A 22249-nucleotide genomic window follows, 5' to 3' on the forward strand; every position below is an offset into this window, starting at 1 on the left:
AACCTTTAGGGAATGGCTACCTAGGGAAATGTACATGGACCTAAGAACTCGACCATGAGTCGACCTTTGGTGACGATCGAGGTCGCCATGACTTGAGTAACCGCAGGTCGATACGCGTAAACCTTAAAAAGTCGCCCGTTAGTCAGAGATATACTAAAGTCGCATTTGAGTGAAATTGACTGTCATTTGAATTCGAACTTGGATGTCGAATTTCTCGAAGTGTCACGACTAATTTATTTGGACGACGTCACATAAGCGTGGCCAACCTTAAGGTTTATTGGATTTGTCGGAAATTTGGAATTTGGACCGGGAGTGAAAAATTACCATTTTGCCCTTGGGATTTTGTGAATGAATTTGATTAAGTGAAGGTTATAATGGTCTTTGGCTGCCCCCTCTCCCTATAGTGTGGCCGAAAATCACAAGACAAGAATGCCCCCATCAACTTTGCTCATTTCCCTCTTTGCCCTTAGATATTTTGTGCAAGATGCAACCTTAGCCATTGATTCTTGATGGATGTGATGTGTGCTTGAATTTGGACCATTGGATGAGAGTGTGAGTGGGGTGGGTAGTTTGGTCTTTGTAGTGGGGTGGTTGACCCACTCTCACTCACCAAAGATGACAATTCTTCTAGTCTCTCTCTCTCTCACTTCTCTCCCTCATTTTCCACCCTCCCCCTTTTTGCTTCAGCCAAATTCTCTCCTCTCTCCCTCTCCCTTCTACTCGGCCACCACCAGCAGCCACCGCCGGAGCCGCTGTCCAGCTGCTGCCGCCTCTTTCTTTGCTCGGTTTGCTTAGCTCTCTAGGTAAGTGGCATTCTAAACCTTGTCTAAGCTAAGGGGTTACCAATGGGCTTATTAGGGGTTGATTAGTGGCTGTGATTAGTTGGTTTAAGGGCTAGACAAGTAGATTTGCTTGTTGGTTGTTTTCCCAGATGTTGTTGCTGTTGTGCCGCCGAGCTTTGCTATTTTTTTCGAGACTTGTGTGGGCCGAATCTAGGGTAGTGTCCTTCATGAAAGTTGTTAAAAACATCTTGAAGTATAACATAATTTAATTTGGAAATTTTTGGAAGTCATTTGAGGCCATTTTGGAAGTCCATCTTTGGATCGAAATTAGTCTACCGGAAACACTGTTCCTCCGACCTTTGGGTCTGTTCGAATTTTTATAAATTTTTCCTGACCTATTTTCAAAATACTTCCTTCACAAAACTTGTTGGGGACATTTGTGGCTATGACATATAAAAATTTCAAAACTTTCTAAGGAGATTTGGTTACTCCTTGAAACACATTTTGAAAGCCGGATGGCCAATCCGAATGAAATATTTTATGTCTAACCTTTGGGTGACAAAAAGAGGTGGTTCTAGGCAGAACTGGATTTTGTGTTCTCATAAAAAATGTTCATCAAGATGTTTTCTAGGACATATCCGAAATTCATAATTTTTGGAGTACGATTAATATTTGTTTGAAAAGGGATTCTAGAACTGTGCGTTGGCCCATATTTGCCCCGAATATGTGTATTCGGTTTTCCCTTGTTCCTTGTGGCCGCATTGTGATGCTTAGTGGCTGAATTTAATGTTGGCATGGGTGGATTTGTGTTAGTGATTTATGGCCTGATTGGTAAATTAGAGTAATGTAGGATGTTGTGGTCGAATGCTTGCTGCCCTTGTGGATGATTTGACGCTTGAATATGGGTGTTCTATGATGATTTGATAGCCGAGATTGAATGCCTTGGCGTATTCACTTGTGATTGCTGAGAGGTGGCTTAAATTGTTGATTTGGTGATTGTATCGGTGATTGAAGTGGTTGAATTGATTGGTTGGAAATTAAGCATGTTTGAGTGTCATTAGGACATGTTAATATGGTGTGGTTGGAGTGAGATACATATTGCATATAATCGATAGGCCCTGAGGCGTATTTACGCGGGGAAAGACGTGAAATTGAGCGAGGAAGTACATGTGATCCTTTAGTCCTTGATGCGTATTTACATGAGGAATTGAGTGTCTTGAGGCGTGTTACGCGAGACAATGCCTAGTGATACCGGATGATAGCCGACTAGATGCGTCTCTACGCGAGTCGTGCCGTCGACTTGATGCGTATTACGCGAGTCATGTGAAGTGGTGGACCTGAGGCGTGTTACGCGGGTTGGTAATGAGTAAGGAGTTGTTGGATTGACTTTATAATTGCATATGTTATGAATTGGTGGTATTTTGAAGTGTATGAACCATATGTGGTCTGATATGTTATTACGATCCAACTAACGTGCAGGGTTACATATGCATCGAGGTAAGGCTAGAGAGTGCCTTTGAATATTATGGCATGTTGATTGAATGTGTTGGGTGTTATTCTATTTGTCTGGAGGTACGTGTTAGCCCAGGTAGGGTTTAGGGTGTTGCTTATTGAGACTTGTCACGCCATAAACCCTATGGCGCACGAGCATCCCAACCAAGGTCGTATTTGTGCGACGTCCCAGGACGCGTCGCTAACCCAATACCCAAAGTAGAGATTAAAGCACACGCGGAAGCAACAAATAAATCACCCGTACAAATCAAACAACACAAGACTAGGGATAGCACAAACAACAAACAACAGGATTACAAATATACACTTGCATTAACAACGAAAAATATATACATTATCCATTTACACCAAAATACACGCATCAAATGCGGGTCAACAGCCACTACTAGCAAAAAAGGGTAAGTGGCCCGGGCGATTAGGGATACTAAAACTGGGAGGGGCTCCGGTAAAAAAGGTACTGGCCCGACCTATCTAAGACTAAGGCTAAACCCTACGGAACCCAGTCCGGGTCGGATCCCGAAGACTCGGAAGAACTGTCAGACAGCTCGACCTCGGAGTCTAGGGAATCCAGCTCGGACTCGGCCTCTGCCAGCTCCTCCTCAGAATCCATCTCCTCAGGCTCGCCCTCCTGCTCGAGGTCCTGCTCCATAGGCTCTGGCTCCTCATCCGACTCCATCGGCTCCGGGTCAGAGTCCCAATCCACCGGTTCCTCGTCCATTGGGTCTAGCTCGTCCATCTCCCAGACTACGGGTCCGTGCCCGACGTCAGCACTAGAACTCCTTTCGGACGTACACTCGGGGCTCGCCAGGTCTCCATCGGCACACTGGGGATCTAGGTCACCTAGCCCGTTGAACGGGACGTCAAAAGTCCTGAGGGGTCCAAAAGTCCCGGTGTAATCCCTAAAACACCAAGCTATATACTCGTGGGTCTAGAAATGCTGCTCGCCCACATCAACCCATACGATGGTAAAGTGTCTGATATACGTATCCCCGTTCCCTACGGGGTACTCGATCACGTCCTGATCTATCCGAGACGGAATCCCAAAACATACTGGTGCCTCAGACATCTTCAGGGCCGGGGGTCTGAAAAGTTGGGTTTTAACAACAATGAGAACGAATCTCAGCGAGTAAAACCCCCTAAACCTAAACTAGGCCAACATGCACCTCCTGACAGGCAAACCAAACATATAAAACCAGTAGCAATTGACAATCAATTGACCTAGGCCCTCAGGCCCTGATCGAGCACACAATTGACCCTGCAGGTTAGGCATAATACAATCACCATAATGGCACATACGCGACAGGCTTAGTCACACGTACGCCATGCACATGCTCATGCTCGTTAATGCCTGCATCACACACGAGTCACCGATACGCACATGCTTGCACAACTGCCAATGCACTCTTGCACACATATGCCACCAATATATCCATGCTCATGATCCGGCTCAATGATACACACTTGCATACTACCAATTTCCCATTTAAGAGTTCGACCCGCGTAAAACGCATCAGGTCTATATCAATTCCAACACTTCCTGGCCAGCGTAAAACGCATCAGGCCCAGTGTCTCTAGCCCACATAAAACGCATCAGGCGCAACACCGATCTCCATATACGGACCAAAACCCGCGTAAAACGCATCAGGCTGGCTGTCTTCCAGTAGGACCGGGCATCGTCCCGCGTAAAAAGCATCAGGACGGGTTCAATACCCCGCGTAACACGCATTAGAGCTTTATGTGATCACACGTGCACACACCAATTTTTTTATCTGAACCCTGCGTAAAACGCATCAAGGCAATTAGGCGATCACATGCTCATGTCAGGCACGCATACTCGCACAACTCACGATTCAAGCCAATGCTCAGCATGCGAAATGCATGGTCATGCAATCCGGCATTCGGGCAACACACCATGCACAATGAGCACTCAATTTCACTTAGGCACATCAACAATTTATGCCAATTCAACGTGCATCTCCACATGCTCAATTCACATCAAGACGTGCTCGGTTACACTTAGCATGCCCAATGAATTACTCGATTCAAATCAGCCACGACATGCCCAATTTAAGAAATTCAATACAACCTTGCATGGCACAATATCGGCCCTCATATTTCACACACTTAATCAATGGGGTACACACCAATTATTGGCCAATCGCACACCGCATCATTCGGTCACACAAAACACACGGCATGGCATGATAATATTGATCCCAAATAAACACAATTCAGCCACTACTTAGTCAATACAAGACATTCTCGGACATTCGCGATTAAACCCTAAATTGATTGCTCTTAATCCCATTTAATCCCGATATGGACAGCCACAAATCCGCACGTTCTCGGCCATTTTTCCACTTCCAAATCATCGTAATAGACCCCCGTAATCATCACATAAACAGCCTCCAACAATTAGCCACTAATCAAGCCTAATTTCACCCTAATTAACCTCTAATCTAACCCTAATCTATCTAGAAATGCTTAGTAGCCTAAATAGAGTTTAGGGTAATTTTACTCACCTAATCCTAAGCTCCAAAGGGTGGCTGAACCGGTGGGGAAACGAGCTAGTCGGACTGGATCACGGCGGCCTAGCGACGGCGACGAGCGGCGGCTTCCGCGGCGGCGTGCGGCGGTCCAAGGCGGTCCTCACGCGACCGAAGGGGAAGGAGAGCTAGTCGGCCGCTGAGGGAGGAGAGAGAGAGTAACAAGACGGGATGGGGTTGGCGAGGCAAGGCGGGGCGTGGACGGGCGGCGCTCGGCGGCACGGCGGCGGTGCTCTCCGGCGGGCTCTCACGCGGCCGACCAAGGGAGAGGGAGAGGGAATCGGCGAGAGAGTGAGGGAGAGGAGAGAATGGCCGGAGATGATGAGGAATGAGGGAGAGAGAGAGAATTGAGGGTTTAAGTGCATGATTGGTCTTAGTGGGTTAGGTGACCAACTTCTCAAAGAATGACCATCTTGCCCATCCATCAAGTGCTTTGATTAATTCTAATCAAAATATCTCGGGGCAAAATTGTCTAAGATTTTCGGCAATGAGAGGGCTGAACAAGACCAACTAAATCCCCAAAATGTCCTCCAATAATTTCTAAAATTCGGAATACAAGGCATAGGCTTAGGGGCAAAATCGTAATTTTCCGATTCCGGGGCCGAATTTCCATTTTTCGACCGTACTGCTCCCAAATATAGCTGGCCACACTAAAATGACGTCGTCCTCGCAAAAATAGTCGCGTACGTCCACGAAATTTGACGTCCAAGTCCGGATCCAATTTCGCGATCAAAATTGCTCCATTAAAATTTTAGGGTCTCTCACTAACGGGCGTCTATTTAGGGGTTACGCGTATCGACCGAAGGTTACTCGAGTTGTGACGGTCTCGATTACCGGGAGAACGCGAGGAATTATCGCTAGTTCCGGAAGTCGCAATCGCTCGGATTAAGTTCAAGATTTGTTCGCCACGCGTATTCTCGGTCATGCGGAATCACCCACAATCCGATCGTACATCGTTGATCAAACCAAATCCGTCACTTTCCTAGGATCGGCCCACATTGGCCCAAAATATTTTCTTGTCGTTCCTCGTAATCGGTGCCCGATTCGCGTTCGGGTCCCTGGTCCACGTACCGTTTTCCTAGTTAGCCATGCCCCATCGGTTAGTATCCCGATAGTGATCAGTTCCGAGCGAGACTTACTAAAATTAAATGAGAAATAATATCTATTTCATTGATCCCGGGATTGGGTCGAAATTCAGGATGTTACAAGACTCGTTCTCATGGTTATTATATAACCATTTCAGACCCTCGACCCCGACCATGAGCAATCCACCATAGCATTTTGGGATCCCGAGGCATACTGAGCACTCGGTGATGGAATACCCCGTAGGAGACGGGGAGACCTATATTAAGCATATTACTGTGGTGTGGGTAGACGTGGGTAGACAGACATTGCAGCCTAATACGTATCGGGCTTACTGTTATCGGGATTTGTACGGCACTTATGGTCCACTTCGGAACTGCGATGTTCCGTTTAATGGGGTAGGTGAGTGGGACCGCTCAGCGGTTCTCGCTCCCGACGGTGTGGTCACGAGCCTGGATGCTGCCCTTGAAGATTCCAACCCCCGGCCGGTGATAATGGAGTCCAACTTCGACGAGGAGTCCATGGAGTCAGAGCCGGAGGCAGAACCCAAGGAGGCCGTCCTAGAGTCAATAAAGTCCGATCCTGAAGAAGAGCCAATGGAGGAGGAGCCCGAAGAGGAACCCATGGAGTCAGAGCTTGAGTCTGCGAGTTCCGACTCGGTTTGAGAGCTGTAGCGGTGTTTTAGTGCTAGGTCTAGAAACCCTTTTTAGTGGACTCTTTTTGTATAACTAGGCTAGCCTACCCGACCACCAATCCCTTTTTTATGAAAGTAGAGTTTAACCCTAGTGGCCTAACGTGTGTAAAGCTGAATATTGTAAATGTGTTATTGTATGAAGTACGTTATTGAATGTTCAAGTGTTTTCTCTACTACCCTTGGTCTTTAATCTTGTCTGGGTGCTTTTAATCGTTTTCACTTGCGCTTTATGTTTTGATGTTCGTGTGGGTCGGCGACGAATCCTGGGACGTCGCATTCGAAATACGACCGTGGAGGGGTGTCGCGAGCTCGATAGGGTCCGGGGCGTGACATTAAAGATCTTCTTGAGTGCCCTAGATGTACCTCACACATAGCAGCTTAGAGGGTCATAATAAAGATCAAGGCAAAGCCATTAATGAAGAGATCAATAATAGAGGCTTAGGTGTCCCCTTGAAATTATTGCATGAGCTTAGGTGTCCTTTAGGACATTAATGCCTGGATGACTCATGTATCCTAAGATAGGGCATAATGACCCTAAGAAGAAACTTGGAAGCCATGTGAAGCATCATATAATTAGGCCTAAGATTTAGATAAGATTTCTACTAGATTGCCTCTAATTTTAGGTACCACCTTAATACATTTGATTGGTCCATTTGGCAAGACAATTATGAGAGTTTGGCTTATAAATAGGAGAGACTCCAAGCCATTCCACCCTTTCCCCAAAACCGAACACCATCTCCTCTCCATCTCACTTTTCTCAGCCTCTCTTCTTTCTTTCGGCCATTGTCCTGACATCATTCTCGGTCACACCCTCTCACTCGGTCACACCCTCTCACTCGAACCACCATCACCAAAACACCCTAAGACCCAGAGTAGTAAGTGAATTCCCTATACTTTGGTTAGGGCGTAGTGTTGCGCATTTGGGCTCGAGAAGTGGTCTTGTTTATAGTGCATGTAAGTATGTTTTGCATTGTGGCCGTGAATCAAGGCACAACCGAGGCGTGAAACGAGGTGTCGTATGATCTCGTACACATGTTGTGGTGATCCGAGACGAGCTTGGCTTGGTGCACGTTTTACATTACGGCGTGTAGAACCGGGCCAAGTCCAGCTTTGAGCCAGCACTTGGCATGGTGGACCGAGCCACATACACTCGACCGCGCACCGCATGTTAGGCAATTTTCCCTAGAGAGCATGAACTACACGAGTACCGCATGTCTTTGTGCTTTATTGCATAAGCTAATTAAATCAAGATAAAAACCGGAAATGTTTGTTGTTTATTGCATGATCACACGGGAGACTATGGCCATCGCCAATGGATTTTGGGACGTTGCCGCCGCTGATAGATTTTGGGGCGATGCCGTCATCGATGAATTTCGAGACGATGTTGTTATTTGATGGATTTCGAGACGATGCCCGAGGAAAGCTCGGATGCCCGGTGAAACCGGTAGGACTGATGGATTTTGGTCATGAATAATGAATCCCGTATGTTGATCTTTGCATGCAACATTGAAAACCACGCTTGAGGTTCTCTTGTTTGTTGAACATGCCATGTTTAGTACATAGACAAAGTAAGAAATATTTGCTATTGATCTACCATCGACAAGTCAACGGTAAAGTTTATTTCTCTTGTTCAATGCGAGGCTATTTCTTAGCCGGAGCATAGTGAATTTAATTTACTGAGTGTCGACTTACTTATTATTATTTTCAGCTTTGTAGGTATGGCTACGCCACCTCCCGTCCGTTTTGGTCATCCCGTAGAAATGCATGTTCGGGTAGTAGATATCGTTGATGTAGAGGCCGGTGTCACATATCGAAAGTATAGCACGACCGTCTGGGTTCAAGTGGATGCGAATGAGATGGTCCCTCATCGTTATCTAGCATGGTTCGTTTTGATGGATGGAGATGTGATCGGACCCATTCCGGGGTATAGTGGACCACTCGAGGCCGGCGAAGATGAATCGTAGTGAGATGATCAAGCTTGGGAGGAACTAACTGTTTTGTTTTTGTGAAGGGACGATAGTGAAACTAAGTTTAACCCAACCATGCGGAGTATGTGAGCGGATAGCACCGGACGAGATCCGGGTGTAATCTAATGGACGCATAGGCCCATAGTGAAAGAGAGCTTGTAAAATAATCGTCTATCATGTAAATTATGCGTGTTTGTATAATATGCTTACTAGCTCACTTTGTTGTGTTCTTGTTATTGTTTGATAGTTACTTCCGCTTGTGCTTAGTCAAACAAAACAATAACGAGACGTTGAGACAATATCCCCGAAACAAAGCCAAAACACGACCAGGCTAAGGACCGAACACCACGGCCTTGGTTCAGGGCGTGACAGGCGAGTTGGTGGCTGAGGTAAAGCTCGGTTATAGGGGAATCACGAAGAGGGTCGATTCGGATTCGAGCTCGAACGATGTCGAATAAACCAAGACTTTGCCTTTCCGAAGGATTGCACACACAATCCTCGGTTGTGGAGGTGTTTGTGAAAGAGAGTAATAAAAATGAGTTCTTGGGTCGTGTCTGGTTCAATCTCGATAAAGTCCCTCGGAGAGTGCTGCTACGACCGCAGTGGTATTGGATGGAGGACAGGAAGGGCGAGAAGGCAACGTCTAGGAGGTGATGTTGCAATGGCACGAAAGAGACGTCATGGAAGCTCATGACCAATTCCTTCATTTGGAACAAGCCCAAGCCCCCTATACCGAAGCTCTGAAATCCACATGAAGATGATGAACAGTGTCTTAAATCCAAGTCAACAAATGATCTGGATTTATTGCTGATGTGGAAATGCCACATTGGACAAGCAATGGTGACTTTGGATTGAGGGTTAACAGCGAGATAGATTTGGGATTAAAAGAAAAGTTGAGAGTTTTTCTTGAGACAAATAAAAGTTTTGGGTATAACTGGGACTAGACTTAAAGTTAAGGGATTTTTAGGGAACTAGGCCTGAAAACTTTTACTTCTCAATGCACTTTTTTTGTTGTGTACTTGTAATCGACATCTTTGATGTCGTACCTCGATCTACTGGGGCTTAAACCTCCGCACCTAGACTACAGACTAGGGACCTTGGAGCTTAAGCTTGAACCTCGAGGTGGCCGCTTTTGGGTTTAGGGTGGGGGGTCTCTATAAACGGACATATTTATAGTTTTTGTTCCTTATATCTATTGATATTTTGCAATGAACATTGGAGGACTAAATTAGTATTTTGACAAAGAAAATCTCAAATTATTAATGGATGTGATATGTATACTTTGGAAGCTTCAGTCCCGGGATCATGCGATGTATGTATTTCACAATTTTGTTATACAAATATCTGATAAAAAAAATTCGTAAATTAATAAAGACTTTCAATTCGTTCGAAAAGCCGAATTAAAAAAAAATCATTTTCTTAAAGATAAGTTGCCGGTGCGTTCCTTTTTACAAACAATTAATAATTTAAAGATAATTTTCTACAAATAATATTTGAATCTTTCAGAAGAATCAGTCAACAAAAAAAATATCATTATAATTAACGATTTATGTCAAAAATATTTTCGCTCACAATGAAAATGTTTTTTATTAAATATTTTTTATAAGGAGTATAAACCATAAAATGGGAAAAATGTGACTGGGAACTTGAGTGAGTACGTTTACGAGGTGCATACACAATAACATATTATTCAGTCAGTCCTCCGCAAAAGAACAATCTCTCTCTACTCCACCACCTCCACCGATACTCGAAGATCTGAGATTCTGAATCAACTCCCGCGAATCGAGTTGATACCATCGACAAGGCTCCATGATGGCGTAGGAATTAGGTGGGGAGAACACGAGGAAGGGGAGGAAATGGGATTTGCCCATGATCATCATCAAATCATTGGGTATGTTCTGAGCCCAACTTTACCTTCTCCTTTTATCTTCCACGGGCGTTCGGGTCGAGAGCACCCGAGTTTCAGCGCTTTGTCCCGGCACGAGCTCTCTCTGTGTTGAGCTGGGTATCCGTGATTGTGGGGTTTTGTTGAAGCGCCTTGATGGGTTCTTGCTTTGTTGCTCTCGTTTCAGAGTAGGGGCTGCACAGGGGAGAATGCTGCTGCTGTAGCGTCCGCAAAGACGAGCTCTTCTTTCGGGTTCTTGCTTCCTTTCCCTGTTTTCTTTTCCCGATATGGTCATGTTGTGTTTGGCCTGAATTCTTTAGGTGTTTCCATTTACATCTCTATGAACCAATGTTATTTTGTACAATTAGCTGTCCTGAAATTATACACCAATGAAGTACTGATTTCCTCTGAGCGAACAGTTGTTTCTTTCTGGCTTTCCAAATGATGATTATGCTTTTGTGCTTCTTTAGAATCTACCCTATTGCCGTAAGTTATGTCATATGATCCGTCAGGTTGATTTTCTTTTCTTGTTTCCCTCGTGGGTATCATTCTAGTTGTTATGATTGGTGAACACTATTAAGCTTTACTTCATGTGTGCTGCATATCTTTGACGACTCCTATAGTGCTTAGGAGGATTGACAGCTGACTGCTTTGATCTTCCTTGGCTCTGAAACCCACGTGATGCTTTGTCAGTAGTTGTCTCTATTTGCCTTATCAAGTTATTGAGTGCAACTTTGGATGGTTTCATAGTGAAGTGGAGAAGCCATTCACAATCATAATTGAAAAACAACCAATCTTGGCAATCCAAACAAATTTAAACCTTGCAAGTAAAATCTTCATGTTCTTATGTGATATTCTTGGTTGGTTCTGTTGCTGCAAAATATGCTCATCAATAAGCATGGTCCTGCTTTCTTTAGTCTACATGGGAGTTTGACTATATGCTTTAAAATCTAGAGGGTTCTTCCAGTTCCTCTTTTGAAGTCAATATATAATTGAAAGATGGCTGCTGATCTTGTCAACACGGCCACAAGTAATAAATTGGCAGAAATGGATTGGGCGAAGAACATCGAGATCTGTGAGTTAGTTGCTCATGATCCAGGGTAAGTTTTTTCTGGCTTTGGTTTTTGAGTGAAACACTGCGATTGTGAAACCTAGATTTATCATCTGATTACTGCTGTTTAAATGGAAATTTTTGTCAAATTAAATAGAATAATGCAAAATTCGGAACTTTTGCTATTTAATGGCAAGCTTTTGTTGTAGCAGAAAAATTACAACCTTTCTAGCGTATCCTCACTCAACTGCATTGGTGACAAAAAGTGCAATTGAATTGTGAATAACTTAGAAACGTCATCCTTGCTATGAAAACTTGCAATTTCTTAACTGTTATTAAATTTTCATGATCATTGGATCTTTCAATTTATACTAATTTCGCCTTGTTTTTTTATTAGCAATTTTTATGTGAAGTTTTTGCATTGAAAGATGGAGGTGGTGACAATGCAATCCTAGCCACACTTGGGATGTCGCTGGTGTAGACTTTTTGCTCGGAGGAGTTGGGAAAATAGAGGATAAAGGATTAATGTCGTAGTGTCTAAAAGTGAACATATATATATATATATATATATATTTTCCGTTCAACTAGTTCTCTTAGTGCAAGTAAGCTGACGTTCTTCCATGACCATAAGTGAAGCTACAAATTAGCTGAATTCCAAAAGTGCCATCCCCTTAAAATGGTTATTAGTGTCATACTTACCATGTTGCTTTAATAGGTTTCTTGCTCTTAGTGGACTAAATTGGTTAATATACATGTTATTGCCATAATGATCTGTATTGGCCCATTGTCACGCTCATGTTTCTAGTTAGTATTTACCCATATTGACCTTTAAAAGTGTGTTCAATGACTTAGAAAACCTTTTAGATATCAAATATGTAGTAAGGGGTCTGTTAAGCTTTTAAACTCTCACACGCATTGTGGGTCTAATTCCCTTTTGCTTGAACTTTTGGAAGAACAAGGGTCCCTTTGAATTACTAGAGCATCATTTAAGAGTTTGAATTCTTGCAATCTCTCTTGTTTCTACTTTGTCTGATATCATGTTTTTGTGTTCCTGCCTTCCTGTTCTGTTTAATGTGGTTAGGTCCATTTCACATGTGAATCACCACTTACATGTGAGATGGAGTGGTAAGAAATATGCCCCACTTACATTCTGAAAACCATTTCATGACAACTTATGCATTTTCAGAAAAAAGAAGTTTCTTAATATCACCTAGTTTATCCATATGGATCTTCTCAGTTTGATATAAGTGCTGTCTTTTCGTTTCTTTGTCTAGAATTATTGTCACACCTTTTCATCGGATTATTCTACTTTGATATGCTTTTTGGTTACATTGTGCAACGATATGACTTTGCATTTGAAGATTTAGTGAATATCATGCCTTTATTATTCTTTTATAAATCATGAAGGTAAATTTTTGTCCCTCCATCTTTACTTATTTATCTAATTAGAGAAAAAAAGTTTCGAATGGAAAAGTACTCATTTTCTTGTACATTGTTTTTGTTGGCACAACATATAGATGTAACAGGTAAAACATTATGCGGTTGCCCTTTTCAATTATGAAAAAAGGAGATACAAGATCTAAAATGGAGGCAAAATAGAGTGAACTAAAGCTGGAATATTGAACCAATAAGCGATAGTATAATGAAGACCTCAGGCAATTGGTTCTCATATCTCTTCTAGGAGTTCCATCCTTTCTTTAAAAGCACATTCTCAATGTAAATTGAATGTTCAATGAAGCTACCATGTATTCTTGGGGAAAACTCTATAAAAACTATTTTGAATTAGAACAAACGGTGGCTTCTCTGTTTCAAGTTTATATACACGATCTGAAGTCATAATTGATTAGAGACACTGAAAAGTATCAGCTATTTTAAATTTCTAGGAAACATGGACTTCACTGTAATCTTGGCCTAATACCCTAAAAAACCTCAAACTTTAGGTTATGTCCCAATTCTATCATAAAGTTTTTTTTGTCCCATGAAAAACCCTCAACTTTAAGTCTTGTCCTAATTTTACCCAAAACTTTTTTTGTCCTATAAAAAATCCCCAACTTTTTGTCTTGTCCCAATTTTACCGTTCAATCCCAATTTTACCCTAAAATTTTTGTAGATTCACAAAAAACCACAAAATTTTACTTGAGTCACGAATCTTCCCCCATCAACCCTCTGTCCAAAATTTTTTGTTGACAACTGAGAGATGGAAAACTCCAAAGCACGAGCTGTTCGAGCGTTCTGAGCACAAGCTCTTTGACCGCAAGAGAAAGCACAGGAGAGCAAAGACTGAGTGCAAAATCACTAAGTGCGATTTTGACGGAGGGTTAATGGAAAGCAGATTTGGGACTCATGTAAAAGTTTGTGATCTTTTATGAGACCAAAAAAATAGAGTTAAATTGAAACTGGACCTAAAGCTGGAATTTTTTATGAGACAAAAAAGTTTCGGGTAGAATTAGTACTGAACCTAAAGTTGAGGGGTTTTCATTAGAAAAAACAAAGTTCAGGGTAAAATTGGGACTAGACCTAAAGTTGCGGGTTTTTTATGGGATAAAAAATAGTTTAGGGTAAAATTGGGACATGACCTAAAGTTGGAGGTTTTTTATGAGACAAAAGGTAAAATTGGGACAAAAGCTAAAGTTCGAGGGTTTTTAGGGTATTAGGCCCTGTAATCTTTTTAGGAAACTTGGGCCAAAGTCAAATTTCAAGAAGTTTGTGGGTTAGGGGAAACCCCCCCTCCCCTCAACACTCCATCCCCCGCTAGTTTCTTCCTTTGCATTTCATTTTAGGTGTTACTCATGTGGTGGTATATGAAACCAATTCAATTGGCGCTCTTCCTAATATCATGGTTCAAATGTTGCTTACCCTCTAAGTACATTATTACTTATCAAAACATTCAACATTGAATTAGGGCATGTTTATGCACAATCCTGGTATTAAACGGTATACGTCGCTATATTGGTATGCCAAATAGTTGACCATATACTACATCTACAGTATGTTGTCTCAGCTCTAATAAGCGATGAACACGATATCTTCAATAACCATGCAGGGTATCGAAAGATATTATTAAGACCATCAAAAAACGACTGGGGAGTAAACATTCAAATGCACAACTCTATGCAGTCATGGTTAGTGTGATTCTTTTGTTGCCATTCTATAACTTTTTTAACTGTTTAATACAGTTTTATAATTCGTTATTCATGTATTTTTTGTCCTGAATGCTGTTCAATTTTTTATTTTTATTTTTTGCATCGATAGTTTTCACAGCAACACCTGCCATAGTCCTGTCCTTTGCTGTTTCTTAACAACTCTCTGAAGAAGGTCTATTGTGTTGCAGTTGTTGGAGATGCTGATGAACAATATTGGGGAACCTGTTCATAAGCAAGTCATTGAATTAGGGATTCTACCTATTCTTGTGAAGATAGTTAAGAAAAAGGTTTGCATTTGATGTCACATATTCTAAATGACTCGATAAAATTGAAATAGTGTACTTCATGGAAAATTTCTTTTAGACTGACTTGCCGGTACGAGAGAGGATATTTCTCCTTCTAGATGCCACACAAACATCCCTTGGTGGTGCTTCTGGGAAGTTCCCTCAATATTATTCTGCATTCTATGACCTTGTGGTAAGTACTAGTCTTTCAAATTGGGATCTCAATTTGGATGTTATATTGAAAACCTTTGTATTTCCATACTTCTGATTTGCATTGGTCGGAAACTGAGGCATTAAAAATCTATTTGAACTACACTCAGAGTTCTGGAGTTCAGTTTCCCCAGAGGTCTCTGTCCATATTGTCAGATAATGCTCCTGCACAAGTTGTGAGGAGATCCTCACGTCATCCTACTCCAGAAGCAATTAAAAAGAGTCCTTCTGACAGGGAGCCAGCATCTAGTAGACAGGATGGATTTTCTCAGCAATCAGGCACACATTCCGTCTCTGAATTGAGGTATGTTCCAACTTCCATCAGAAAAGGTTATCTCCTTTTGGGCGATTAGCTCATCAGCTAGATGTCCTTTTCCTCCAGAAAATCTCTTAAGCCATTTACATTGAGCCCCTTAAGTTGTTATATTGTTAGAATATAACATAGCAATTTTAGTTAGCGTTTTCCATGATTTGTGGAAGCTTCAAGGCTAATATGCTGAAAGCATCAGGCATGTAATCCAAAGCCTATTTAAAATTGAATTTCCTGTCAAAATGTTCCTTTCTTCTTGGCATTTTCTCTTAGTTTTCTTGCTTTAGTCGACCGCGGAAGACTTTATGTAATTAACATACTTAGCTTTTCTTATACTTTTAGGACTTCAAACTTTCTCGTGTAATATCTTTTTCCTTCGTGGATTTAAGTAGTTCAGGCAGAAAACAATGTATAACATCATTACTTTGGTAAAATTAATATGTCAATGTATTTTCTGCACAAGTATTTGCAATATTTAGGAGTTCTTTTTTCTTAGGGTTAATACCACGAAAAATCCGAAATTGGTACACTTGTGAGAAATTTACCCCAAATCGGTACACCAGTGACAATTTTAGCCTTTGTTAGTTTTCGTTAAATTTTACCGTCAAATTTCTAAATTGGATGATGCGTGGCAGTTGACGGGTGTACCAGTTTAAGGTTTTACTCTCCATCTGTCACAGATGTACCATTTTGTGGTTTTTCGAGATATTAATCCAATTTAACGGAGGGCAAATTTGTCACAAATGTACCGGTTTGGGGTTTTTTGTGGTCAAAAAATTAGTTTAGGGTAAATCTGTCACAAGTGTATCAGTTTGAGATTTTTTATGGTTAAAAAATTAGTTTGGGGTAAATTTGTCACAGGTGTACCAATTTGGGGTTTTTCGTGATATTAACCCTTTTTCTTAATGGGATGAGATTGATCTCATAGAGATTAATTAACCCAGTTCTTAGTTCGTCTTGTTCAATCTGCGTAAAGTCATGATCAACAATGTCCATGTCAGAAATCTCTACAATTGATTAAAAATCATAGATAAAGTAAACTCTGCAATTTTTAGTATCATGATGATGGGACCGTCATTGACAGATAAGTTGTGATCAATTTAGGAAAGATGGAGGGCTGTCATTGTAATTTATCGTTGTTATTTGCGAAAAGAAATTGTCCAAGTCTCTAGTGGACTCTTTTGCTATATTGAAAGAAACTGAAGTAAGTTTTCAGCTTTCAGGCGTACAAAGCGTGGCAGCTGCTGAATTTGCTATGTAATTGAGAAATTAATAGCTGGTGCAATCTGTATAATAAATTGATTCATTCAGACCATCGGATTACTTTTATGTTTACAAAAGTCCACTTTTTAAGAGTTGAAAGACTTGTGCTCCTATAGACTACTGATTTTGCTGTCAGTCCATCAGTCAGCCAAAAAAAAAAAATAGCCAGGTCATTACAAGTATAGGAGAGTGATTTTGGGATTTTCATGGACCCTTTCTCATACTTGTGAGGAGCATGATAGAAACACGTGACAGGTCCAAGTCCTCTGATGATTTAAATGTGGTTTGGTCTTGTGGTTTGTGTTAGGAGGACCCAACCCTGCCTCATTTGACACCCATGAGTGCCTCTGACAGTGGTGATCCCCCTTGGCTTAGCTGATAGCAGTTGAATGCTTCTGTTGGTAGCGTGATCTACACGGTTTGGAGTCAAGTTATAGATGGAATATCTGCTTCTTTTATCAGATGCATGAACTATGAATTGATGACTTCTACAGCCTCCACCGAAGGAAAGATAGGTAGTTATATCATAGTGTACTGGACGATGACTCTATGTATTGGTAGTCGCCCCTCTTGCCCTAATTGTCTACATCTTTCTCAGTGAACTTGACAGGCATGGCTCCTCATGGATTTGACTGAATTTGGGATGAGGATGACAGCCTTTCCTTGCCAGGCATTAAAGCAATGGTAGAATTGTGTCAGTGAGGATGAGTGGTCATTTGTCTTTGATATAATATAAGTGACAGGTGATCCATGGTGAGTCATTTCTCTGGAGGGACACATTGGTTGATGATTTTTCGTCATATCAATGGGAAAGATATTAGCAAACTTTTTCTTTCTTGAAATAGATTGATTGAAGTCTCAGTGCAGGAAGGAGTTGTAGAACCTTATGAATGGGCTATGGAAATGAGAGATGCTGCCCAAATTGTGGGGTTTGGATTGTTGTAACATTAGTACGACAGTATCTTATGCCTACGTGGTTAAGAACATCAAAACTAATACGGCACTCCCATGTTTGAATTCTCCAAACTTGAAGCTAGAGCTGTAACCAAGCCACGCCAAGTCTAGATAGTTTACTTAAGCTCGATTCTACCTGGATATTTAAGGATCAATACTCGTCAAATTTGATTTATCTTGATTTTTCTAGCTCGAGTGTCACTTCATAAAGTTTTTCATGTGCTTGAACTGACTCAACTAAACTCTAATTGAGCTTGAATCAAGCTCATGCAACATGCAAAAAAATAGACAGTATAATAGGTATGTTTCTTATTCTTTAATTTATGTAAATAAAGTTAAAATGTGGGAGAGTAGGTTGAAAGTGTTAGGAGAATGCTTTTGTGTTGTTTTGGTTGGGCTTTTAAGCTGCTATGTAATGCTCTCATAAAGCCATATATGCTCCGATTTATAAAGCAGACCTTTACATATGGAGATCCTTTGTGCTCTTTGTTTTAGGTTCCTACAAATGGGTCTCCCTCCTTGGTACCTAAAATGAGATTGCAGTTTTAATCTTCTTAGAGAAAACGTTGGCCATCAACAGTCAATTTTTCCTTTTTGTTTGATCTTCTTTTGCATGTGTGGTGAGAAAGGGGGAGTTGGGTGCGTAGGTGGAGGGAAGACAGAGAACCATTTTCATATCTTTTTTTTTTCTCATAAGGCATTTAGCACTCGATCAATATTGTGCAGTATCGTTCAGAAGGCCCGTAATGCATTAGAGGTTCTGAAGGACGTACTTGATGCTGTTGATGCTCGACATCCTGAGGTAAGGTGAAGTTGAACTCTGGATTTTATCATTTGCATTGCACATAACACCAAGGCGCTGCAGATTTGGCATATGGACATAATTTTGTTACGCTAGTACACTAAAGCTTTGTACGCATAAAAAAAACTAGACAAACATACCTTTTAATGAGATAATCCTAAGTAAGGATGAGTTACCGTAACTTGACTTTGAATAGTGTATTACCATGTTGAATTTCACTGATCAGAGCCTGATAATACAATGCTTTTTATTGTCAATGGCCTGATAGATTGCAAAAGATGAGTTCACACTTGATCTCGTGGAGCAGTGTTCTTTCCAAAAACAACGAGTAATGCATCTTGTGATGACTTCTAGGTGAGTATTCTTTCTAGATTAAGTTTGAGTTAGTATCTTTGGCCAATTATCTGTTGCACGAGGATATCCTAAAACTGTATGTTGGGCCAAAGTAATGCTTCTAATACTAAGCTTACCCTTGCTGACTTTAATAATCCTGTTGAAACATCCTAGACCGTACCTAAAAAAATTTACAAACTGAAATTGATCTTGTTCTTACTTGTTTAAGTTACAAATTTTTTAATCGGTGATCTCTTTTTCTTGAGTCAGAAGATATATATAGTTTGTCCTGCAAAGACACTAGATTATCAATTGGTTATCATTTAGACGAAGCAGGACATTCTATGGGACATGACTGAATTTAGTGAGCTGATGGAAAGGTATATTTGATCATTACATGGTCCCACTGGACCATGAAGGAGGAGAACGATTGGAAGTTATCCAAATATGTTGTCAAAGACTTGCCCAACCTTCTGATGAATTCAAGTTTTGAACTAGAACAAGGGGCTTTTCCATCATCATATTTGCTACATTTTTTTTGACATATTACTTGCTACATTTTTCTTTTTGGTCGGATACTTGCTATTGAAAAGGTCTATATTTGGTGATGTTAATAGATTGATACATAGTCTCCACTCATGTTAATTGTATTAAGGTGCGGTACTTCTTGATGATCCAGAAATTCCACCAATAATTCATGATTCCTGGATTTAAGGTTTATGTTACCAGGTTGATTGGAAAGTTGAAGAGATCTTTGGTATTTTCTAATATTTCATGTCAAAATGCGCTACTAAACTGAATCAGAGATTTCTCTTGTCCAGGGATGAGAAGGTGGTTTCTCAAGCAATTGATTTAAACGAGCAGCTTCAAAATGTTCTTGCACGACATGATGCTCTCCTCTTGGGTAGGTCTGGCACACCAGCCAGTCATGTTAATTATGAAGAGATTGAGGAAGAGGAAGATGAACAGCTTTTCCGAAGGTTTGTTAGCAACCCTCTCTTAATTTCCCAAGTATTGCTATAAGGAGGTTCTCCGCTGGATTAATTCTCACACTGCATGGTTGGATGGAACTAGGGAAGCAATTGAGTGAGAGAGCCCATGCTGTTGAAAGCTCGAACTTGATTCGAATTTAGGATATTATGTGAAATGGAATATTATGTCTACTCATTTTTAAGATATGATATTTCTTAAGTTTCTTATCTAAGTGTTTCCTTGGGGGAATAGGGTCTAGTAGTCTACAAAATGCTCTTCCTTTGGTTGTGAAGTATTTTGAGTAAATAAAATTTCAGCATTTCTTTGGTAAGAGTTGCACAATGCAATTCTCCCCTAGGTGTGATGCTGCGGGGCTTTGCGTGAGAAACCTAAAGATTTTTCCTTTTCATTCTACCTTTCTTCCAACATCTCCCAAACTCTTATCAATTTCTCTATCATTCACTGATCGGCCAATTCAAACTCCGCATTACTGTTCACTGGTGCTGTTCATGGGTACTATCCACAGCCCCAAAACAGTACTTCCAAATCTGATTCAACCCAGTCGGATTGTCCTACATATTAAAACTAGTCTTTTCAATACCACACCCGGACTTGCTGGTGGCCTATTATCCACTTCTCAGCCTCATGTTGTTGGTGGTCAGGATTGGTCTGCTGCTTCAGATGAAAGTGGATTCGACTGGCTAAATGTTGACAGGATCTTGACTTTGTAAAAAATGAAAAGTGGATGAAGGGGACGGGTCTTGAGTCTTTAAGCTGATGCATATCAAGCAGGTGATGCAACAACTGACTGAGGAAAACCTGTTGATATGCGTGGCAGACAATGTCTTTAAATTGATGCTGTTAGCTCTTTTGAAGAAAGCTGTTTAGAAGGGTTGAATTCTTGCCTTTTTTGAAAAAAGATGCTTAATTGTGTCCTTGGCTGGATATGGTAGATAGAACTCTGCAGAAATACCGGTTCTTCAAGTGATGGTGCTAAAGCTGTGATTTAACTGCCGTATTATTTGATTTCCTATTTCATGTGCATTCTGGTTAATTCTAACTATAGCAGGTTACGGAAAGGAAAAGCTTGTGTGAGGCCTGAAGATGAAGAGGGGACAGTGCAAAGGCCATTAGACTTGTTTGGATCACATGTTCCCGGAGAAATACCGTACCGTCCACTTATACGGTCTCCATCTACAACGCTATCCGGGGAATCCAATGGGCAGGGTCCAGCTGTGGCAATCCCTCCTCCACCAGCAAAACACGTTGAGAGAGTAAAATTTTTTCAAGAAAAGAAGTCGGATAGTTCTGCTGTGGCTGGACACATGAGGGGGCTATCATTACATAGTCGCAATGCCAGCAGTTCACACAGTGGAAGCATCTTTTCCAGTGACTGATCTTTTTCATGCTTCGGTCTGAGATGGGTGCAAACTCTGCCATCATCTGATGCGGAGCTATATACTTCTTTCTGAACCTCAACTCATGGATGTATGCAAGCTGCTCCTTTGTATTGGCAACAAGAACACAATGACTTAGTGATATGGGCTTTGCATCAGTCAAGCGTCTCTCACTGTGTTGTGTAGTCCACAATGCAGGTAATTGCATTGGGGGAGAGCTTCAGATTATATTCATATGCGGGAAGTTATGTTATCAGTGTTTTGCCTTTGTACTGTTTTTGTGTGTAAATATGAGAAGATCATTAAGTCAATCTTCACAGTCCACAGAAGAGTAAGAACCCCATGATTTAGGATGACAGAGCCCTCTCTTCATAGAAACCTTTGGCCCCCACCTCGCCAGGAGCAAAAGAAAGGTGAATTGCATACCGAGTTGAAGAGCGTTCTCCATTAGCATCTAATGCATGGCAAGGGTATCAGCCAGCAACCAATCCACATAATGGCAACAAACATCGGGCAAGAATTATCCAACTAAAATCAGTCATTTGATGGTTTCGTAGTGCTATTGTCATTGTCGAACTCGTGATCTTTTTTTTTGTTTTACGAGACCTTGATCAATCCACTGAACACAGAGAGAGCAATGTGACATATTTCTTAGCATCGTATAGCCATGACCAGCTGAATTGCCAGATTGTGAGTTGTGGCACCGTGTAGGTTAACCATTGCAAAAAGTTTTACCATGATAACATGGTGTAGCAATCGATCTTAGATATGGCTTATGCTGGGAGCTACTAATGCTTAGGTATTTCAGATAAAAGCATGGGATTGTTGCTTTGCTGTGATTTTCGGCCGGTGCTAATGGAATCCCAGTTCTTTATACCAGCATATTAATCAGCCGACCTGGAGGAGATGCAACCTATACCAACAGCATAAAAGTAACCACTGAAGTTGGATGAAATGTGGGTTTGATCAACACCCATTTCTTAGCGATTTGACAAGGATAGAAATACCGCTGATTAGGTGGACCGGGCTCGCTGTTGCGCCTTGCCCAACAGCTCTGTATT

At 41.4% G+C, this 22249-nt stretch overlaps 1 protein-coding gene across 4 annotated transcripts; it reads left to right on the top strand.

The window, feature by feature from the left end:
* Positions 1–10232: 10232 nt before the first annotated feature.
* LOC115682647 (TOM1-like protein 5) lies at positions 10233–21455 on the top strand. Of its 4 annotated transcripts, none has more exons than XM_056303174.1 (11): positions 10233–10475; positions 10657–10721; positions 11437–11569; positions 14564–14642; positions 14852–14950; positions 15027–15140; positions 15268–15461; positions 18411–18486; positions 18755–18840; positions 19641–19799; positions 20861–21455. In XM_056303174.1, the coding sequence occupies exons 3-11, from the start codon at positions 11469–11471 to the stop codon at positions 21186–21188; spliced, it is 1236 nt and encodes a 411-aa protein (XP_056159149.1). In that variant the 5' UTR covers positions 10233–10475; positions 10657–10721; positions 11437–11468; the 3' UTR covers positions 21189–21455. The 4 variants fall into 4 exon arrangements, with proteins under 4 accessions (XP_056159149.1, XP_056159150.1, XP_030462795.1 ...); XM_056303175.1 differs by having other exon boundaries at positions 10662–10721; XM_030606935.2 differs by having other exon boundaries at positions 10234–10475; positions 11424–11569.
* The last annotated feature ends 794 nt before the right edge of the window (positions 21456–22249 follow it).

This window comes from Syzygium oleosum, unplaced genomic scaffold (assembly GCF_021117445.2).
Source record: "Syzygium oleosum isolate NSW1041296 unplaced genomic scaffold, Sole_v2.1 Sole_v2.26, whole genome shotgun sequence".
Lineage (NCBI taxonomy): Eukaryota > Viridiplantae > Streptophyta > Magnoliopsida > Myrtales > Myrtaceae > Syzygium > Syzygium oleosum.